This window comes from Gobio gobio, assembly GCF_949357685.1.
Source record: "Gobio gobio genome assembly, chromosome: 7".
In the NCBI taxonomy this organism is placed as follows: domain Eukaryota; kingdom Metazoa; phylum Chordata; class Actinopteri; order Cypriniformes; family Gobionidae; genus Gobio; species Gobio gobio.
This window is the reverse complement of record NC_137103.1, coordinates 37,081,684-37,103,855: the sequence shown is the minus strand read 5'-3', so window position 1 is coordinate 37,103,855 and position 22,172 is coordinate 37,081,684. Positions and strand designations below refer to the sequence as shown.

The window sequence follows — 22,172 nt, the reverse complement described above, 5'->3', positions numbered from 1 at the left end:
TTTTAGGAAGAGGGCGGTTGCATTGGAACCATCGGGGTTACCAACAGTACCCAATAACATGAGAGCACAAATGGTCAAAACACCGACCCAGACAGAGGCAAGAAACAGGGTAACACACGACAACACAACTGCATTCCTATATACAGACTTGCGTGCATGACAAGAAAGCGGTGTTTACTGTCTGTTCGTGCTCGTCTGTTTGTTCAGCCGGATGGGGCAGAGAGCGTGTATAGTATACAAAGCAGTGACAGCGTTCCTGAAAAGATGGCGGATGGGCGGAGACAAACAGATTCCAGCACACCCTCTATCGCAATATCCAGAGCCTCCCTCTCATCAGGTATCACCATGGCAACAACTTGACATTTTTTTTCAACTCAGACTTTTGCTGCCAATGACACTAGTAACAACATTTGCCTGCGAAACTGTCCTTATCAGTTCACTCTAATATTAAAAACTTAAAAGCAAGGATTCAAAAGTCTGAGACCACACTCAAAAAATTTTGTTTCAGAATCTAATTTAAACATGGAAGTGAACAAAGTTACAACATGTAAAAAATAAATATATGTAGAAGAAATGGTAATACTGTCATGTAAACAATAATCAGTTTGTAAATATGTAAAGCTATACTTGCCTCAAAAATAGTCTATCCCCTTTTCTGTTTTTTTTTGTTATACTATGTAAAACATTTTCTTGACAATTCAATGAAAAAGAAAGTAAAATAAATATATGTAGAAATATTTAAGATTCTGCACTATTTCTAGGACACTAAACTAATTTTTTTAGGCCAGTGGTATATGAAATGTATATATATATTGTTTAGCTTTAGCTTATTTAATGGGTTACTTCAGCGATTTAGCATTAAGCTTTGTATCAGTAGAAACCCAGTAGTATATTAAAATTATCGTACTTTTCCCCCTCATGTCCCCCTGAGACGAGAGAATTATGCATTTTATTTCTGGAAAAAAACCTCAGATGACGCAAATATCGTCATTTTGCATCATCTGAGGATTTTTTGGCCAGAGGCTAGAGACTACAGCCATTAGAAGGAGCTAGTTCCGCATCTCACTCACAGAATGTAAATGTGCACGGCTGCTCGGCTCGGCCATTAATAACGGAGCGGTACAGAGCAAAGTGAGTGTTTCAACTTTTTAATGAATTCCTATGCTATGAATGTTAAGCTTCCATAGGCATGATCTGATAACGCGCCATACTGGACACGCGCTGAGAATGAATGCTTACCTCAGCTCTGCTCTTCGCTCTTGTGATGAATGAAATCTGACTCCTGCTGCGTTTGTGTCGTGACTTCGTTCGGCTCACTCACACTTTATTGAAAAGACACGTTCAGTTTTTAATTGTAGTGTCTGTTCTCTAACTGAACAAAATTATTTTACTACTATGAATATCAAAACGACAGTGGGGCGGTGTCATGGTGGGCAAGTGATAACCAGTAGCCTTGGCTTTGGGAGTGGCCTCATAGGGCAGCGAAGCAAGTGCATTCTGGGAGTTGTTGTCTTTCATCCACATGAGACAAAAATAAATGTTCTGTCTTTTCTCAGTCTAGAAGGCACCAAATTCAAAAATAATTTCACATTTCTACTACATAAATGACCCAGTTTAAATACACATTCATCTTCCCAGCGCTGAAGTACCCCTTTAAGCTTTTGTCTTATTTTCAATGATTTTAAGTAATCTTGAGGCACCTTTAGAGGGTTGAGAACCACTGTTTTAGGCCATGTTAACTTTGTTGTACAGACTTTCTTGCTTCCATTAAAGCACAAGATGCTCTTTGGATCGTTCTCAAATCATGCTGGAGAACATGATAATCATCAGAGTTTACACAAACATTCTGAAATTCATGTTAGTGTTTCAGTAAAACAGTAAAAAAAATATGGTAATAATATACTTTGTAATAAAAAAAGAAGTAAAAATTGTATTTAGAAAGATGCTAAATTAAAGTATTTTCACTTGTGTTCTTAGACTCACTCTATATAACATATAAAATAGTCAAAACCTTGTTTAAGAGCAGTATCTCATTTTCTCTGCCTTTACAGATCGCAGTCGCTCTGAGCTAGACCTCAGTAATCCTGGTGAATTCGGTGAAGATCCTGTGCTTGGTCGATGCCGCTCAGTTCCAGGACTGAACGATGGGGTACATTTCAGCCACAGTCTCTTAAAACCACTTCTCACTTGCAATCTTGTTCATAATTTTTTTCTGTGTGCTGGATATGAGATAGATTTCCGGTTAGGGAGTTAAAACGATAAGAGACAGCCTTCTGTAATGTGATTTTTATGATATCATATCACTGAGTGAAGTGATTGCCTAAAGGAAACCAGTGCTGTTTCAATGTGATATTCGTTGAAGGCAGTGTTTGTGCTCCAGGACTCGGATGAGGACATTGATGCGGTGTTATCAGCACACTATAAAACCAACCGGAGCGTCTGCAGTGCGCAATCAATGGTATAATGATTTACACCAACACGCACACACAAACAACATAATCGCAGGTGCTTTGCTGCGATGTGCGTTTGCTGGCTTTGTGCAAATGTCTGAGTGAAACAAAATATATATTTGTTCCTTTTTCTGTGTTTAGCATGTGTGTACTGTATGTTTAGACTTATATTTGTGTGCCTTATATAGCAGGGGAGCCAGAAACCCAATGCTTTTACCCTCTTTTTCTGATATTAAAGGGTTAGTACTCGCAAAAAAAAAAAAAAAATCGGTCATTAATTATTCACCCTCATGTCGTTCCAAACCCGTAAGACCTTCGTTCATCTTCAGAACACAAATTACGATATTTTTGATGAAATCTGAGAGCTTTCTGTCCCCTCATAGACTGCTATTTAATTACTACATTTCTGGGCCGCTTCTGGGTTGTACGTCAGAATGCCGGCTCAGTATTGGCCGACTCCTGCATCAGCACCACATGCATGCGTCGTGGTGCTCACGTGAACGCCGTCAGAGACTGACATGCAAGAGAAGAAATTGTTGAATTAAGTAGTTTTATTTTTGCATAATTTTTTTTTTTGCACAAAAAGTATTCTCTTCGCTTCATAAAATGAAGGTTGAACCACTGAAAGCTCTCGGATTTCATAAAAAATATTGTGATATCTTACGGGTTTGGAACGACATAAGGGTGAGTAATTAATTACAGAATTTTTGGGTGAACTAAACCTTTAAGTATGCCCTACCCTCTAAAACTCGTTCCAGCTTTTCTGCCTTATGAATATTAGCATTTCCTCCTTCTGGCTAAATATCCAGTTACATGAGATCACCTAATTTGTTGACTCACCTGGCAGACCCACGCATGCACTTTTATCTCATATACACACAATTTAGCATATAACACATACAGGTGCAGGTGATGCATTAAGACAGAACAAAGAGAAATAATTCAGGCAAACATGAAGACAGGTGGCCTCTTTCAAAACAGCTGACATAACTCATAGCTCACACACATCTCTAATAGCTAGATGAGTCAGATGTGTTTCCTCTTCATTTAGCACTCTTCACAAGAAAAGAGAAAAAAACTAGCAAAGACAGGCTTTTACTGACAACAAAAGTTATGTTTTTTAGTACGGAATAAAAGTTGTCATTATTTACTCACCCTCACGTCATTCAAAATCTGAATCTACTCTTTGACATACAGTGAAAGTGAATGACAAAAAACTAATGAAATGTACCATTAAAGTGGTCCATTCATGCTCTCTGCCTTAGCTCTTAAATCTTATTAGTCTTCATGTAAATTCATATGCCTTGTCAAGATGGATTGTGGTAGATTTTACACCAAATGTATGGCTTCTAAAAAACTAAGATTATTACGACTATTATGGTGCTTTTTTTGTCATTTTTGGAGCCCAAACGCCCCAGTTCCCATTCACTGTCATTATATGGAAAAGAGTAGCGATGCACTGAATTAATTTTCTTTAGCCCGAAACTAAAACAAAAAATTATGCTTGGGTAATAAAATTTTGGTAATTGGGTAATTGAATTTGGTATGCCGTTTGGGGAACTGTGTTCTGTAGAGTTCTCAGTATTTTCTCAATATTTCAGTCACCCAATTTGGTGACTGACTGAAAAACAGCATTTAATTTGCATTTCTCAATGGTTTCATCCCCTCAAAACTTTTAATGGCAATACCAAAAATTTTGATGGATATTTTTGCTTGCATATGTGAATTACTACAAAATAGCTGTGTGAACGTTCTGCTATCTCTTTTTATGGAAGAAAAGAAAGATGGGCATATGGGTTTGACATCAGGGTTAATAAACATGACAAATGATGTTCCTCCTTGGCTCTAGCAATCTGTGTTCTGTCACATTATATAGGGTTTCTTATTTTACTTCTCTGCTCTCTGTTTTTTTCCTGGCTTGCCTTCATGCTGTCAATCTTCTCTACTTTCTGTCTTTCTCCTGTCCTATTCTAGTCTTCCACACCTACCTTGGAGAGAAAGTGGGGTTTCCTTAATGTACCTGACTCAGATGCGGACACTGTGAGTGTTCAGAGTGTGTTTGAGTACAGATGTGTCTGTCTGTTGCTGTGTTCGCTTCAGTTTCTCTCTCTTGCCTTTCTGTATTACTGAAGACTGAAGAGACATGCATACACTTAAACACAAGCTTGTGAACCATGCACAGTCAAAGACTCTCCCTATATTCTCTCCAGACCAGCATCAACAGTATGATGAGCGTGTACAGTGAGACGGGGGACTATGGCAATGTGAGGGTTTCCGGGGAGATCCTGCTCAACATCTCTTACAGCTATAAAACAGGGGCACTCAACGTGCTCGTCCGCGAGTGCCGCTGCCTAGCAACCGGGGATGAGAGGAGACAGCGCACGGATGCGTAAGGCCACACACACACACACACACACACACACACACACACACACACACACACACACACACACACACACACACACACACACACACACACACACACACACACACACACACACACACACACTCAGACACACAGAGATAGCTATCCCTACACTGCATGTATTTGGGGTGTCCATATATTAACATTAGATTTAGAATTTGTAATTTTTTTACTGTATTTAAAGGGATAGTCCAGTGTAATAATATTAAATGTAAATTCTATAATTATTTATGTTAGTATTGTTTATAAATTGTCATATTTATTAATATTTTGAATATTTCAGTCTATTTTTTTGTTTTTCATCAAATAATTATTTTTCTTCAACTTTTATTTTAATTAACGCAAACAATTCTTAATAGTTGATGATTTTCAGTAATTTAATTACTTTGTAGTCTATTGCATGGCTTTAGAAAATGTGTATGGAAGTAAGAACTACTTGTTCCCTTTCGTTCAGTCACTACGACGTACGTTAGTGACTAACGAATGGGGGTTTCGCTTAAAAGCCTATTACCTTCGAGAATATAACAGCGCCCAATGGTGTGCCAATGCCATGGGCATGCGGAATTTGCATGCGTAACTCCGCTCCACCTCGTGGGTATATAAGGAAGTACGCTGGCAACATCGCATTATGTTTCTGCTTTGGAGCCAAGAGTATCTCTTCACTCCTTTAAGCCTGCTAACTGAGTCTTTGTCAGCCTTCGAGACGATCAACTTTCCAGAGGCATTGGTGTCTACGGCCTGTTCCAGTGATCGCATACTGCCTGCCTGCTGATCTGCGCAGTGGTCCGCTAGACAGCTGGTGTGTGGTCCCTGGGCGCTTCGGCGTTCTCTGCGAGGCTTTCCTCTCATAAAAGAGCTTACACGTGGCACGTCCTTTTCAGGATGTCTCGCCTGTGTACTTCTGGGTGTGGCCGGTCGTTGTCATCTTCCGATGGGCACAATCTCTGCTTGGTATGCTTGGGCGTTCAGCATGCTCAAGCAGCGTTTGTGGATGAGTCATGTTCCCACTGCGGAAACATGACCATCGCGGTGCTGCGGTCAAGACTCCATGATCTTCGTAATGAAGTGAGAGTCCCCTCTACCACACCCCGATCTACCGTTCCCCTGAGGAGCGGTACTTCTGCTGGTGGTCAGGGTGACCTGAGGGTGACGGTGTGGAACAAAGCCCCGACGCTCATGCCTCGGGCCACACCCCCTTCTAGCGCTCCGCAACCCGCGAGTGTCCAGGCGGAGATCGCGGGGCCTGCTCCGGCCCCCCCCGCGTATCTCGTTTGCCGCTCCCGAGGATGATGCGATGTCGGTCACCGCATCACAAGGTGGGCTCGAGTCCTCTGAGGATGATGACTCGGCTGTGCTGCCGCCTTCGGGCGCACCAGCATTGCCCGAGTCGGACCCAGAGCTGACAGCCATGCTGTCTCGGGCAGCCGCGGCTCGATGATTGGTTTTTGGGAGCCCGCGCTGACACCCGGCAGTCCCCGCCTCCAAAACCTTTCTTTCCCGAGCTGCATGAGGAGGTCGCGTGGTCCTGGAAGTCCCCGTTGTCTTCCGGTGACCGTTCGGCGACCTCCTCCGCCTTCTCCACCCTTGATGGGGCCGCGGCCAACGGGTACACTGGGGTCCCCCCAGTTGAACAATCTGTAGCGATGCAGCTGTGTCCGCAGAGCGCTTCAACTTGGCGTGGCGATCCTAAGCACCCCTCCAAAGCCTGTCGATTCACATCAACCTTGGTGGCGAAATCGCACAGAGCTGCGGGGCAGGCTGCCACCTCTTTGCATGCCATGGCGATCCTCCAGGTCTACCAGGCCAGGATCCTCAGGGACATGCACGAGGGTGGAGTTGATCCGGGGCTCGTGGACGAGCTGCGTGCCGCCACCGACCTCGCCCTCCGGGCGACGAAGGTGACCGCACGCTCCCTGGGTCAAGTGATGTCCACAAATGTGGTCCAGGAGCGACATTTGTGGCTAAACCTGGCCGATATGCGGGACAGCGAGCGGACACGGTTCCTCGACACCCCATATCCCAGGCTGGCCTCTTCGGCGGCGCGGTTGAAAACTTCGCCCAACGGTTTTCAACCGCCCAGAAACAGACTGAGGCAATCAAACATATACTGCCCCGGCGGCCAGCTGCTGCCTCCACTCAGCCGCCGGCACAGTCGCCTCAGCCTGCTCGCCGCCGAGAACGCTCTCCTAAGGCTCCCGCCTCTCCTGCCCGGTCCCAGCAGCAGCCTTCACCTGGGCCGGGTCGTGGAGGTCGCCGTAGGAAGGCGTCCCAGTCCGCTCAGCCCGCCCCGCGCCCCACTAAATGCCAGGCCAAGCGGCGCTCCTGAGACGGACGGCTCAGGGATGGGAAATTCTTTCGAGGAGATGGTAGCAGGACCACTCCTTCCCCCGGTGGAGGGCCGGGGGAGAATCCTTTGTTCAGCTGCTGGCCCCCGGGTCAGCAGCACCCTAATTTGGTCAAAGAAAGAATTAACACTCCCATCCCTGAGCCAGCAGAGATCGGTGATGACAGTGCGCGCCACCCACGGGTCCCGCCACTCGCATCCCTCTCTGTCGCCAGCCCCCTGGCAGAGCAGACCCCAGTGGAACGTGCGTCCTTCCCTGGTCTCCTCTGTCAGGATGCAGCCGTTAACCGTGCCCCCACACCGGGACGCCCAACAGCCTCCCATGTCCAGGCCGATAACGCTGCATCGCTGCCCCACACCGGGTACGTCTGTGGTCCGAATGACCCCTTTGGTGCAGTTTCTGGAAGCCTGGCTTCAGCGGGCTGTCCCGCTGGGCCGCGAAGACCGTCAGGCGCGGCTACGCGATTCAGTTTGCGCAGGCTCCTCCCTGCTTCCGGGGAGTCCGCTTTACTATGGTCGGGGCCAATGCCCCTGTCATGCGAGCGGAGGTTGCCACCCTACTGGGGAAGGGTGCGATCGAGCCTGTCCCTCCAGCCGAGATGAAGTCCGGGTTCTACAGCTCCTACTTCATTGTACCCAAAAAGACCGTTGGGTTACGACCGATCCTGGACCTGCGCATCTTGAACCGTTACCTTCACAGGCTTCCGTTCAAGATGTTGACAGCGAAACGCCTTTTCGAATGCATTCGTCCGGACGATTGGTTTTCAGCGATCGACCTGAAGGACGCCTACTTTCATGTCTCCATCCTACCTCGACACAGACCGTTCCTACGGTTTGCTTTCGAGGGGCAGGCATATCAGTACGCGGTCCTCCCATTCGGGCTATCTCTGTCCCCTCGCGTCTTTACGAAGATTGTCAAGGCAGCCCTTGCACCTCTCCGGCAGCACGGGTTTCGCATCCTGAACTACCTCGACGACTGGCTCATAATGAGTCACTCTCGAGTGCAGGTTTGCGAACACGGAGATCTAGTGCTCCATCACTTAGCCCGTCTGGGCCTTCGGGTCAACTGGGAGAAGAGCAAACTTTGCCCCGTGCAGAGGATCTCTTTTCTCGGTATGGATATCGACTCGGTCGTCATGTGCGCGCAGCTTACGAGCGAGCGCGCGCAGTCTCTGCTGACTTGCCTCCGTCAAATCGAGAGTAAGAGTGCGGTTCCACTGAAACACTTTCAGAGGCTCCTGGGGCATATGGCATCTGCAGCCGCGGTAACGCTGCTCGGATTGCTACATATGAAACCGCTTCAGCACTGGCTACGCGATCGAGTCCCGAGATGGGCATGGCGGTCTGGCACGCTCCGGGTCCCAGTGACTAGGGCCTGCTTACAGACTCTCTCCCCGTGGTCGAACCTCAGTTTTCTACGGACCGGAGTGTCCTTAGAACGAGTTTCCAGGCATATTGTTGTGTCAACAGATGCCTCATCCACGGGTTGGGGTGCCATGTGCAATGGGCAAGCAGCCGCGGGCTCCTGGACAGGACCCCAGCTCCTTCTGCATGTCAATTGCCTCGAGTTGCTGGCGGTATGGTTCGCCCTGCACCGCTTCCGAGCGTTGCTGAGGGGTCAACACGTACTAGTCCGGACAGACAACACGGCCACTGTGGCGTACATTAACCGACAGGGTGGTCTACGCTCCTGCCGTATGTCTCAACTCACCCGCCATCTCGTTCTATGGAGTCAGAAGCACCTGAGGTCCCTTCGTGCTGTCCACATCCCGGGAGACCTGAACCGTGCAGCCGACGAGCTCTCACGGTTTCAGCCACTTCCTGGAGAATGGAGACCCCATCCCCAGACGGTCCAGCTGATTTGGGAACAGTTCGGCAACGCACAGGTAGATCTGTTTGCCTCCCAGGACTCTTCCCATTGCTCCCTGTATTATTCCCTGACCGAGGGCACCCTCGGCACGGATGCACTGGCGCACAGCTGGCCGTCAGGGCTACGCAAGTATGCGTTTCCCCCAGTGAGCCTTCTTGCACGGGTACTGTGCAAGATCAGGGAGGACAAGGAGCAGGTCATGTTGGTCGCCCCGTACTGGCACGGCCAGACCTGGTTCCCAGAACTTTTACTCCTTGCGACAGCCCCTCCCTGGCCTATTCCTCTGAGACCTCCTCACTCAGAGACGGGGCAGCCTTTGGCATCCGCGTCCCGACCTGTGGAACCTCCACGTGTGGCTCCTAGACGGGACGCGGCAGGTTTGAGTGGCCTGCCACCTACGGTGGTCGCCACCATCACTTCCGCTAGGGCAGGGTCCACTCGGCTCTGCATTTGCATTGGCCTCCGTTAAGGGCATTTTCAGTTGACGAAGCGTGCCTGGAATTCGGGCCGGCTAACTCTCACGTGATCCTGAGACCCCAGCCTGGATATGTGCCCAAGGTTCCTACCACCCCATTTAGAGATCAGGTGGTGAACCTGCAAGCACTGCCTTTGGAGGAGGCAGACCCAGCCTTGGCATTGCTCTGTCCAGTACGCACTCTCCGCGCTTATGTAGACATGACGCAGTGTTTCAGGACCTCAGACCAGCTCTTTGTCTGTTATGGTGGAGAGCAGAAGGGAAGAGCTCTCTCAAAGCAGAGGTTGTCTCACTGGATAGTGGACACCATTGTTTTGGCTTACCAGCAGCAAGGTCGACCATGTCCCCTTGGGGTTCGGGCTCACTCCACCCGGAGTGTGGCCTCCTCTTGGGCTCTAGCGCATGGCGCCTCGCTAACAGACATCTGCAGAGCTGCAGGCTGGGCAACACCTAACACATTCGCCAGATTCTACAATCTCCGAGTGGAGCCAGTGTCCGACTATGTACTCGCCTCTACTAGTGGCCGGTAATGGACCAGGCTCAGGTGTCTTCGCTTGCCCGCCATTCCACTCCACGGACTGGATACGTGCAATATTCTCCTCAGGTGAGCTCCCCGTGAGCCCCCCGTTCCTCCAGCACTGTCGATGCCGACATCAGTTCAGTCTGCCCCTTCGAGCCCAGACCCTCATGTCCGGCCAGGTGCCCCGTGTGCATGGTTCCCCTCTGGCGACCCCCACACGAGTATTTCCACCGTAAGCCTCCTCAGTGAGCAGGTGTCTTTCCCTTGGCAAGCCCCTGCCACCCCTAGGGTTAAAAATCCACCTTCAGCTGGTTCCCTAGAGTTCTTCCATATGCAGCCCTTAGCGGGTCATATGTGTACTCTCTAAGTCCTCCCTACGGGTAGGCATCTTGGCATTTCCTCACTGGAATATGCATCCCAGTGTACCTTGGTATTCCTGTAATAAGTGGGAGTCATTCGGCCATATACGGCAGAGATCTCACACTTACGCAGGGCACTGGAAGACAGCTGAGTGGCGCTGTTATATTGGAACCCCCATTGATTAGTCACTAACGTACGTCGTAGTGACTGAACGAAAGGGAACGTCTCGGTTACGTATGTAACCCTCGTTCCCTGAGGAGGGAACGGAGACGTACGTTCCTTGATCTTGGCTCCGCATCTTGCGGAGATCTTGGCTCCGAAGCGGATACATAATGCGATGTTGCCAGCGTACTTCCTTATATACCCACGAGGTGAGGCGGAGTTACGCATGCAAATCCCGCATGCCCATGGCATTGGCACGCCATTGGGCGCTGTTATATTCTCGAAGGTAATAGGCTTCTAAGTGAAACCCCCATTCGTTAGTCACTAACATATGTCTCCGTTCCCTCCTCAGGGAACGAGGGTTACATACGTAACCGAGACGTTTCATTTTTGGAGCTTTGGTGACCTTTTCATTTAATGCAGTCATTTTTCAAATTTTGATTCAGCTGAAATTTTCTTGAAAATTCCTAGAAATGTTCTAAAATATTTGCTGAAATATTAATCATTTACCAACGATGTGATCAATGTCCAACACCATTGAAGGTGTTGAATGGTACAGAAATCATCTAAATAAATTTCAGAACCCAACACTTAATAATAATTATTAATAATGAACCAAGTTAATTAACTCAATAACTTAGCTTAATCACAAATCATTGACGTTTAAATATTGAACCTGTTGGCAGCTCTACTATTATTTTATCAGTTGTCTAAAGTTGTTTATTTGTTGTCTAAGTATCATTTTAATACTTATGTGTCAGAGGCTGATATTGTACAGAAGCAAAAGATTTGGTATTATGTATGTGTGTTTGCAGCTATGTTAAAACATATCTCCTGCCAGACAAGTCCCGTCAAAGCAAGCGGAAAACCAGCATCAAAAGCAACACCAATAACCCAGTGTTCAATGAAAACCTGAGGGTAAGAGAAGGTTCAGGCCTGCCTTTCAGGGTTTTTGTATTGAGATTGATGAGATATCGCAAATGAGATATTGATTTAAAGGCTCTTATCTGTTTCTGTCCCTTTGAATAGTATGTAGTCAGTCACTCTCAGCTGGAGACGCGCACACTGCAGGTTTCTGTGTGGCATCATGATCGTTTTGGACACAACAACTTCCTGGGGGAGACAGAGCTGACCTTTGACTCCTGGGAGTTTGACACGCAGATAGAGGAGTGGTTCTCTCTACAGCCTAGGGTGAGCTGAATACACACACACACACACACACACACACAAAAAGAAACAGCGAGAGAGAAAAAAAAGAAATGTGTTGACATGGATAAATGTGATACTGAAATGTGTGTGTCTGTGTCAGAATGAGTTTTATGTGGACTCAGTGATGCACTATAAAGGGGAACTTACAGTGGTTCTGAAGTACATTCCTGCAGAGAAAAATGTCTCCCTGCCTCTGGACCAAGTGCAAGGTATGATTTAGAAATTATATAATTTCTTCACCTTTTCATTGTTGTTAAAACATATGACCTACAGTAGTGGCCAAAATTAGGGAATAATTGTTTTTTAATTACCCTAAAGTTCGATTAAACCATCAAATAATTTGAAAAATATTATATAATATTTTAAATATGAGGGAGGAACAAAACACTAAACTTGGTTAAGGTATTTATCTGACTAAATTATTTGGCTAAAAAAAAGGCAAACTACAGCTAGAGGTTGTGGAAATTGCAGTAAATAACAACCGACAATTTCTCACGTTGAGTACACGAGTGCGTCTCGTTTATTACATGAAGCAGAAAACTCAGAATCAAAATGGTGCTGACAAGCGTCCCACATCAACACGCGTTAAGCACATTTAAAGGGACCGCGGTCCCTGAACAGTCATGAACAAACACACTAACAAAGTGCTGCATTTATACAGCAGTGTATAGAACAGTGTATAGAACTACGTTTATCCTCAAAGGTGAATTATGTATGCCACATTCACTACATACGTCCCCCCAGAATTCACCATATCAGGAGAAGAACCAAACAGTCAACGGGGAGGTGGGCGTATCAACCGGCCACAACGGCTGCGCTGTATCGGGGGTCGGGGAGACCCCTCTGCAGCCGGTGTCTTGTCATGACACAAGTGTGGGGCATGGAGTGTGGGAGGCTTGGGAGGGAAAGGAGCAAGGGGTGGGGGCAGAGCAGGAGGCCGTCCGCGTCGAGGGGGCTGGGCCATATCAATGGGCCTCGCCACGTCCAAGTGAGCCGGTTTGAGGCAGTCGATGGAGAGTCGCTCCGGTTTGCCGCCCCTGTCCACCACAAAATGTTTGCCCCCCGTCTCCAGAACCCGGAACGGGCCCTCGTAGGGCGGGCGTAGCGGTCCCCTGTGGGCATCATGGCGAATGAAAACATAGTCAGCCGTCTGAAGTCCAGCGGGGATGTGTGACCGAGGGAGGCCGTGCCGGGAAGTAGGGACAGGTGCGAAAAGCCTTGCATTGTCCAGTAAAGTAGACCGCTGGAGAGTAGCAGACCAAGGAACCGTGGTGCTAGGCACAAAATTCCCTGGTACACGCAGCGGCTGTCCATAAACAAGCTCTGCGGATGAGGACTGAAGGTCCTCCTTTGGTGCAGTCCTGATGCCCAGCATCACCCACGGGAGCTTGTCGACCCAGTTGCTGTCTTTGAGGCTGGCACGCAGGGCAGCCTTCATCGACCTATGAAAACGTTCACAGAGTCCGTTAGCCTGCGGTTGATATGCGGTCGTGCGGTGGAGTTTCACTCCGAGGCTCTGTGCGACAGCATCCCACAGCTCAGACGTAAACTGTGCGCCTCGGTCAGAGGATATGTCTGAAGGAGTGCCAAAACGGGCAACCTAGGTGGCAATAAATGCCCGTGTCATCTCGACAGACGCCACTGACGTCAGTGGCACAGCCTCAGGCCAGCGGGTGGTCCTGTCAACCATGGTTAACAGATGTGAAACCGTGAGATGACGGCAGAGGACCGACCAGGTCCACGTTTACATGGTCAAAACGTCTCTCTGGTACTGAGAACGACTCTAACGGGGCTTTAGTGTGGCGGTGTACTTTGGCCCATTGGCACTCAACACAAGTGTTAGCCCAGTCCCTAACGTCCTTCTTGAGGCCATGCCAAACAAACTTTGCTGCAACCTGTCTCTGTGAGGCTTTCGAACCTGGGTGGGAGAGACCATGGATGGCATCTAAAACTTGTCGTCTCCATCCCGAGGGTACGACCGGCCGTGGACTACCTGTGGAGACGTCACACAGGAGTGTGGTGCCGGCCTCACCAAAAACCACGTCCTCGATTTGCAGCCCTGTAGTCGAGGTCCTCAGGAGTTGCACTCCCGGGTCTGTGGTCTGAGTCGCTGCCATGCTGTTGTAATCCAAACCAAGGTGGACGGCCCCTGCCACAGCCCGTGATAGGCAGTCCGCCACGCGGTTGTTCTTACCAGCAATGTGCTGCAAGTCCGTGGTGAACTCTGAAATGTAGGACAGATGACGTTGCTGGTGGGTGAACCACGGCTCAGCTACCTTGGCCATGGCAAAAGTCAGCGGCTTGTGGTCCACAAAAGCAGTGAAATGCCGGCCTTCCAGAAGGGAACGAAAATGTCTGATGGCGAGGTAGAGACCCAGAAGCTCCCAGTCGAAAGTGCTGTACTTCCGCTCACAGGGGCGCAGCTGACGGCTTAAGAAAGCCAGCGGTTGCCAGGCCCCGCTTACCCACTGCTCATAGACCGCACAAACAGCGTAATCCGAGGCATCAGAGGTGATGGCGATGGGGACTGTAGGAGAAGGGTGCGCCAGCATGGTGGCGTTCGCTAGGGCTGCCTTAGTGGCAGCAAAAGCCCTGTCTCTGCTCTCAGTCCAGTCCACAGCGTGCTTGGGTTTACCTTTCAAGGCCTCGTGCAAGGGCCGCATGAGCTGAGCGGCTCTAGGGATGAAGCGGTGGTAAAAAATTAACCATGCCGAGGAACTCCTGCAGGGATTTGACGGTGAGCGGGCGTGGGAACTGCGTGACCACCTCCACCTTTGATGGGAGAGGGACTGCACCGTCCTTAGTGACTCTGTGTCCTAGGAAGTCAATGGTGGAGAGACCGAACTGGCACTTAGCGGGGTTGACAATTAAACCATTCTGGCTAAGCCGCTCAAAAAGGGTTCGGAGGTGCGCCAGGTGCTGAGACTTGGATGTGCTTGCTACTAAGATGTCATCCAATTACACAAAAAGGAATGGCAGGTCCCGCAACACAGAGTCCATGAGGCGTTGAAAAGATTGGGCGGCGTTTTTAAGGCCAAAAGGCATGCGCAGGAACTCAAATAGACCAAACGGTGTGATCACTGCCGTTTGGGGAATGTCCAGTGGTCGTACCGGCACCTGATGATATCCCTGGACAAGGTCAACTTTGGAAAAAATCACCTTGTGCACACAAAAAATCTGCGCCGAGGAGGGGGACGGCAACCTTTGCAGTAACAAAGTCCCAGCCGAACTGCTGTCCTCCGAAACATAATTCGACGTACCTCGTTCCATATGTGCGGATGGGGCTACCATTGGCAGCTTTCATAGGAGGGCCGTGGCTGTCGGTCACCATGTCCAAACGGGATGCAGGCAGGACGCTCCTCTGTGCTCCCGTGTCGCACAGAAAACGCCGTCCAGAGATGCTGTCGCGGCTGAAGAGCAGCCTGCCTATGCGGCCGACCCACCGAAACTGCATGGTGGGCGACATTTGGTTGCTTTGCATGGTAGAAACACAAGCCTGAAGGTTGTTGGGGGCCAGAAAACTGCTGCCGACGAGAAGTGGCTGCTGCGATGAGTGTGGAGTCGTCCTGTGTCACCGAAGCAATGTGTGCGGGAAAAAGCGTGGGCGTACAATGTCCCTGACTCACCAGGAAAAATGTATCAGCCTCTTCAGCCAGTCTCCGACAATCAGTGATTGTGGTGTTAGCTACTGCAGCTCTCAATTGGGAAGGCAGCTGATGCAGAAAAAGCTGAGTGAAAAGAAAATCAGGTCTGTGTTCACCTAAAAGATCCAGAATACGGTCCATGAGCTCGGACGGTTTGCTGTCACCCAGTCCTTGAAGGGAGAAAAGCCTGCTGGCTCTCTCAGCGTCCAACAGTTCAAACGTTTTCAACAGGTGGGTTTTGAGTGCTGTATACTTCTCAGTTGCCGGAGTATTTGTAAGAAGGCTCACCACTCTGGATGCCGTTGAATTTCCGAGAGCCGACACAACGTAATAGTATTTCGTTGTATCCGCGGTGATCTCGCGCAACGCAAACTGCGCTTCAGTCTGGGCGAACCATGCCGATGCCGACGATTCCCAGAATTCGGGGAGTTTGAGAGTGACGGCATTCGCATTCATGGTCGTGTCGTGTCTCTGAATACGTCAGCAGACTAATGTCGGGGTCACCAGTGTGGAAATTGCAGTAAATAACAACAGACAATTTCTCACGTTGAGTACACGAGTGCGTGTCTCGTTTATTACATGAAGCAGAAAACTCAGAATCAAAATGGTGCTGACAAGCGTCCCACATCAACACGCGTTAAGCACATTTAAAGGGACCGCGGTGAACAGTCATGAACAAACACGCTAACAAAGTGCTGCATTTATACAGCAGTGTATAGAACAGTGTATAGAACTACGTTTATCCTCAAAGGTGAATTATGTATGCCACATTCACTACAAGGTTTTATTTCACTGTGCAAAATAAAATGCATAGAAAAACAAAAAGCTCACATGAAAGACCATACATTGACTTCATCAAAATCAGTTATTAATATTTTGTTGGATCTCACTGGTTTTTGCATGTGTTCATAATTTCTTTGTATGACAGCCTGGACAAAAATTACAGTATGTCCGCACAATTTGGCATGTTTCATTGCGTAACCACAAATAAAGTAACACAAATAAAGCACAACTATGTGATAAAGTGTGAATGTGTCAACTTTCCTGAACATCACTTAAGATTTAATATTAATGTGGCAATAATGTTCATGGATTGGTCTTGAGTTATCATGTTGCCCCGAAGCTATAAACAACCTACAGTTAAGTTACAATAAAATATATTACTAAGTGGAAGAATTATTTATTGTGATTATTCATAGTATTATATTTAAATTTTTATTGAAAATGTGTGTCTTATATCATATTGCTTTGCTCCCTGTAAAACAGTCTTGTCATACCTTAAATACTATTAAAAAAAGTTGATATTTGTCAACAAAAAATAAAAAATACAAAACAAATCTTGGTGCTTTTCATGCTAGGTTAATTTAATCTTAGACAAGTTATTGCAAGATATCTAATAGTTTTCACAGCAAAAAAATGTAAATGCTCTAATGCGGGTGTTTTGAATAATTGAAAAATTTGCAATGGCAGTAAAAACAAAGTGATACTTTTTAAAGAGTACACCCAAAAATGAAAATTCTGTCATCTCTTACTTACTCTCAAGTTTTTCCAAACCTGCATGTGTTTATTTCTTCTGCTGAAAAAAAAGAAGATATTTTAATGAATGTGGGTTATCAAACAGTTGATGGACCCCATTAACCTCCATAGTATTTTCTTTCCATACTATGGAAGTCAATGGAGCCCATCGAATGTACAGGTTTGGAACAACTTGAGTAAATGATGACAGAATTTTCATTTTTTGGTGAACTATCTCCTTAAATATTAAACTAAAATGGCCAGTAGGAGTTGGTAAGTCGATGTCTTAATGAGTGAGCCATCGAGTCATTCATTCATTTATTCATTCAGTTAAGAAGCAAGTGGCTGTATTTATGAATGGGTCATTGAATCATGATTGAATTGTGATGAATTGTGTTGACTCTCACAATTCATTCAAAGCAGATCTGCTGTGGCTTTTGTTGAAACTATTATTTTGTTGCAAAATAGAGCAAACTGATAATACTGTTTAAAATACACATCACTTAATATTACCATTTTGTTTGTTGAACTGGAAAAACTGCATTCTTGCTCATATGATATTGATAATTATATTATTTATTTACCTTTAAAAACAAGAACTTAAACTCTCTTCGATACAAGAACGTACCCTGTGTGAGTCTTAAAATTAATCTCTATGCACTCTCTGTGTCTATATTTGTTCTTCATGCTAGTAAGTACTAAATTCATACTTTTACAAAGGTACATTGCCGAGAATGACAGTAATGTAGCGTGATTAGGCACAACCTATCATGTACAGTGCTTGTGTGGATTCAGTCAGTTTTGACCGCAAACAATGAGGTAATTTGATTGGATGTCATGTATTTGACTGTTTACGGCATTTTGCCTGTTAGAAATACATGCTTGGTTAAGGTGGGGTAAGATTAAATTAATGGTAAAATCCCCTTTGTCACCTACACCCTATATGTTTAACGTGCCATCAACAAAGCTTGTATTTGAGCTACCAGGAAGCTCTCCGTTATTTATTACTGGAGTGTTTAATCACGCTTTATGTTTCTCAGTGAAAAGGCGATTTCTGAAGGGAAAAAAGAAGACCATCACGCTTCCTAAAGGAGGAATGGTGGAGCTGCTGGTTAAAGAGGCAAAAAACCTGACGGCTGTCAAAGGAGGGTCCTCTGACCCATTCGTCAAAGGGTGAGCTGACTTCCTCTGATTTATTTCAAATACACTTCGCAAACTCACACTCCTGGTTCTCTGCTTGTGTATCAGATACCTACTGCCTGATGACAAGAAAAGCACAAAGCACAAGACCGAGGTGGTGAAGCGTACTGTAAACCCACGTTGGAATCACACCTTTACATACTGCGGCCTGCAGCACGGCGATCTTGACAGCGTGTGTCTGGAGCTGACAGTGTGGGACAGAGAACCGCTTGCCAGCAACGTCTTCCTAGGTGGTGTGCGGCTCGGGGCAGGGACAGGTCAGTCTTTCTTTAGCTTATCCTTTCTCAGTTCAATCTGTATTTTTGTATCAGAAAACCACAGTATGCATTTCAAGATTTGCGTACATGCTAAATTCAGCATTTTATGCAAACAATGGGTATATTATAGTATTTCGAATTATTAATATTTTGAATTGGCCTTTATTTATATGTTAAATTTTCATTCTAATAAACATTTAGTCATTTAGCTTTCATTTATTTTTTATTTCAGTTTAAGTACTTCAACTTGTACCAAGTTTTTCATCTAATATCTACAGTATATTTCACTTGTATTTTGGCTTTATTCAATTGCTGAAAACCTTTTTTAATTGTTTAAGTTTTAGTTAACAATACAAACACTGGCAAAGTCAGTCACAAAATACTCTCAGGAATAAGAGCCGAACTGTTCAAAGCACAACCTGAAACATGATTTTTCATTCACTAACATCCTATCCCCGCTGGAGTCTGATAATTGTATTTTTCAAATTATATTTCCCACATTAGTAGGACAGATTTGATATAGTGCTTTACTGTGCAATGTTCTCTTACTCGAATTAAGATAATCGTTCAGTCCCAAATGTTCTTGAATGTAATGTTCTTTCCAAACGTCTCTTAAATCAATCATCAATGATGCATGAGGCAATTCTTTGTGCAACACATTTTGTATTAATGCTGAACTAATTTACTGTTACAAATGTTTTATTCATATCTTCACTCACTCATGATCATTATTTGATTCTCATTGATGACTGTGTAAAAGGGGCCTTTTACAGTATTTATAATGAGAAATATTACGCAGTTTCTTGCACCAAAATCAGTTTACATTACTAATTTCCACCCTCTCTAGCCCTTTAAAGAAATGTCCTACTGTACCTGAAAGACTTCTAAATAAATTACCACTATTCGGATTGGCTAGCCTCTTCACATGTAAAACACCCCTACTAAATTGCTGACAAAGTAAATGCGGACAGTGATATGTTTATGCGCTGATAGTTCAAACATAACCATGACGTTCTGTATTTGCAGCTTAACTATATACACACACTTATATTCAAAGGTTACTTTTACTATCAAGGACGTGCAAAAGTGACAGAAATTTGGGAGCAATGTAAAAGTCTTTACTATTGTTATTCTTTTGAAATCCTGAAAAATGTATCATGGTTTCCACGAAAATATTAAAGCAACACAACTGTTTTCAACTTTGATAATAATAATAAATGTTTCTTGAGCAGCAAATCAGCATATTAGAATGATTTCTGAAGACTGGCTTAATGATGCTGAAAATTCAGCTTTGTCATCACAGGAATACATTTCATTTTAAAATATATTGCAATATACAAAATATTTCACAACATTACTGTCTTCTACTGTATTTTTGTTCAAATAAATGCAGGCTTGGTGAGCATAAGAGACTCATTTTCAAAATTACCGTATTTTGTTTAGTAAAATGTTTCAAAATAGCCTAATGACAATCCATTGTTGCAATTTTTTTATTATTTCCCTGTGATATACTAAACGGGCTCGACATTAGTGTTTAAAAAAATGTTGACCACTAACAGCCAAAAAATTGTCTCCTAGCTAGCTAAAATAATTGAATTTCTTTAAACAACCTTTGTAATTGAAATTACCTTTGCCAGCGATATCTTCGCTTTGCTGTTCAACTCTCAGTTTTAATCTTACATACAGAGCAATTAAATGACCTGTTTGTGTCCTGCAGGTCTGAGTTATGGGAAAGAAGTAGATTGGAACGATTCCTACGGCGAGGAGCAGCGGCTATGGCAACGCATGATTGACAACCCTGAAGTCCCACAAGAGTGCACACTGATGCTGCGGTCCAGCATGGCCAAGAGGAAGACATAGAGAGAAAGAGGGAGAGTTTCCCTGGCAATACGCATCAAAACGGATCACCTCTAGACACTTTAAAGTGCTCTTTATGTTCTTTGGCAGTGCTCACACTACCCAGATTCACATTCCAATGTACATATGCTCTCTAAATTCAGCTCTCAACATATCTGTGGCATACATGCATATGGACCTCTAAGGTCCCATTTACACCAGGTATTAAGATGAAACCCAATCCCATGTGGTCACAAATTGAGAAGCAAAGGCAGGAACTACATATCACTTATATCAGTGTGGTATTCATGTTGATAAAGCACAAGGGAAGAGCGAAAAAATAGTACAGTCTCTCTCAAAACATATTTTAAATTTTAACCCAAGCATTTTAAAAATGTACATTTGAAATTTAAAAGTAAAGTTTCAAGCAGCATTCACAATTATTATAGTAGATAATTAATGCAGTAGATGATCGGCAAGTATTGGTGGTCTTTCACTGACCTGACTTTATTTAGCACTGACCGTTTGTGATTTTATATTAGGTAACATTTTATATTAGTGTCTTGTTACATGTACTTACTGTAGTAATAACAGTAAATTATGCATAATTACGGGCAAGTAACCTAAACCCTAACCCTATAGTAAGTATGTGTTAATATTGCTCAGCATTGTAACAAGGACACCTTGTAACCTTCTATTTTAAAACATTCACACACATTGGTCATAACTGTGAATAGCACGTGAGTACTATTTAAAAAGAGCATAGTGAACATTATCAACAATCAAAGGTCAAAATTGTCCTGAAAGAACAAAGCACAAAGCACTTCCTCCGCACACACACACACACAAGGAAAAAAAAATCCAATTTGCACAAATACCACCTGCACACATGGCAGACTAATTGAGAACAATGAACATTGGATGTTATCAATCATTTCTATGAGCACATTTAGACATGCACAAAGGATATTACGATAATCATGTCAGATCTGTCCAGACTATATTACACGTAAATTTGGCTTAAGAGAGACCGATGCTGACAGTTAAATTCCATAGCTAGTTTTACCACGGTTAGAATGTGAAAAAAGATGTGTGGCATAAAAAAGAATATCTGGGAACTAGATTTGCAGTTCCTCTGAGAAATTCCAATGTTTTTGGTACAAACCCAAATATAAAGTAGATAAAGTAGATTACATTTCTATTTAAGATATCATTAAGCCTGTTTTTTAAAGATTAGTCACAATTCAGCATGCAGATATTACAATGACATCATTGTTGTCAGGTAGATTCCCCCCTCTGCCACTGTCCTATCACATAGAAAGCCTCACCCTATAAGGAGAAAGTAGTTTAGCGTAGAAGAAATTACACACTGCACAAATGCATGATGTTTCCATAGCTAAAAATATAAAGAAAAATAAAATTATATATAAAAATAAGTGGTTTGAGGTTCTATTTGGATATTTAAAAAAAAAAAAAAACATACATATGCACACATTTTGTATAAGCACAATGTCTACACCCCCTATTTTGAGGCTAGTTTAATGGTAAATTCATGTCACTGTGAGGTCTCCATGAATAATGTGTACACCCCCTTTTATACCTAATACTCATGTTAGCATCAGTCACGTGAATAGACCTTATATCACACCGTATAATAAATTGAGAGATTTTGTGGCATGTATAAGGCTTTATCAATGTCAATGTTTGACATCCAAGTGTTCCCATGTCTGATATTGTCTGAAGCTGTTCGATTCACAGCATGTTCAATGTATGTGCTGTTTCCACACTCATCAGGAAGACCGTGTTTAGGACGGTTCTGTACTGTACCTTATCATCTTCGGAAAGAGAATAAACTATTATTAAACAATTCTTGTTGCTTCATTTCTCCTTTTTCCACATATTATT

The 22,172-nt window shown here is 44.9% G+C and overlaps 1 protein-coding gene across 2 annotated transcripts in view; it reads left to right on the top strand.

Moving 5' to 3' along the window:
- Positions 1-21,665, top strand: part of sytl5 (synaptotagmin-like 5) — a 35,302-nt gene extending 13,637 nt beyond the window's left edge. For both annotated transcript variants that reach the window (XM_079821188.1, XM_079821187.1), the window contains 12 exons: positions 7-109; positions 208-337; positions 2,052-2,149; positions 2,381-2,458; positions 4,425-4,490; positions 4,661-4,839; positions 11,422-11,524; positions 11,636-11,797; positions 11,916-12,024; positions 18,015-18,147; positions 18,223-18,431; positions 20,149-21,665. In XM_079821188.1, coding sequence (XP_079677314.1) covers positions 7-109; positions 208-337; positions 2,052-2,149; positions 2,381-2,458; positions 4,425-4,490; positions 4,661-4,839; positions 11,422-11,524; positions 11,636-11,797; positions 11,916-12,024; positions 18,015-18,147; positions 18,223-18,431; positions 20,149-20,291 — 1,513 coding nt within the window. In that variant the 3' untranslated portion in view covers positions 20,292-21,665. The remainder of the gene's footprint in view (positions 1-6; positions 110-207; positions 338-2,051; positions 2,150-2,380; positions 2,459-4,424; positions 4,491-4,660; positions 4,840-11,421; positions 11,525-11,635; positions 11,798-11,915; positions 12,025-18,014; positions 18,148-18,222; positions 18,432-20,148) is intronic.
- Positions 21,666-22,172: the final 507 nt, after the last annotated feature.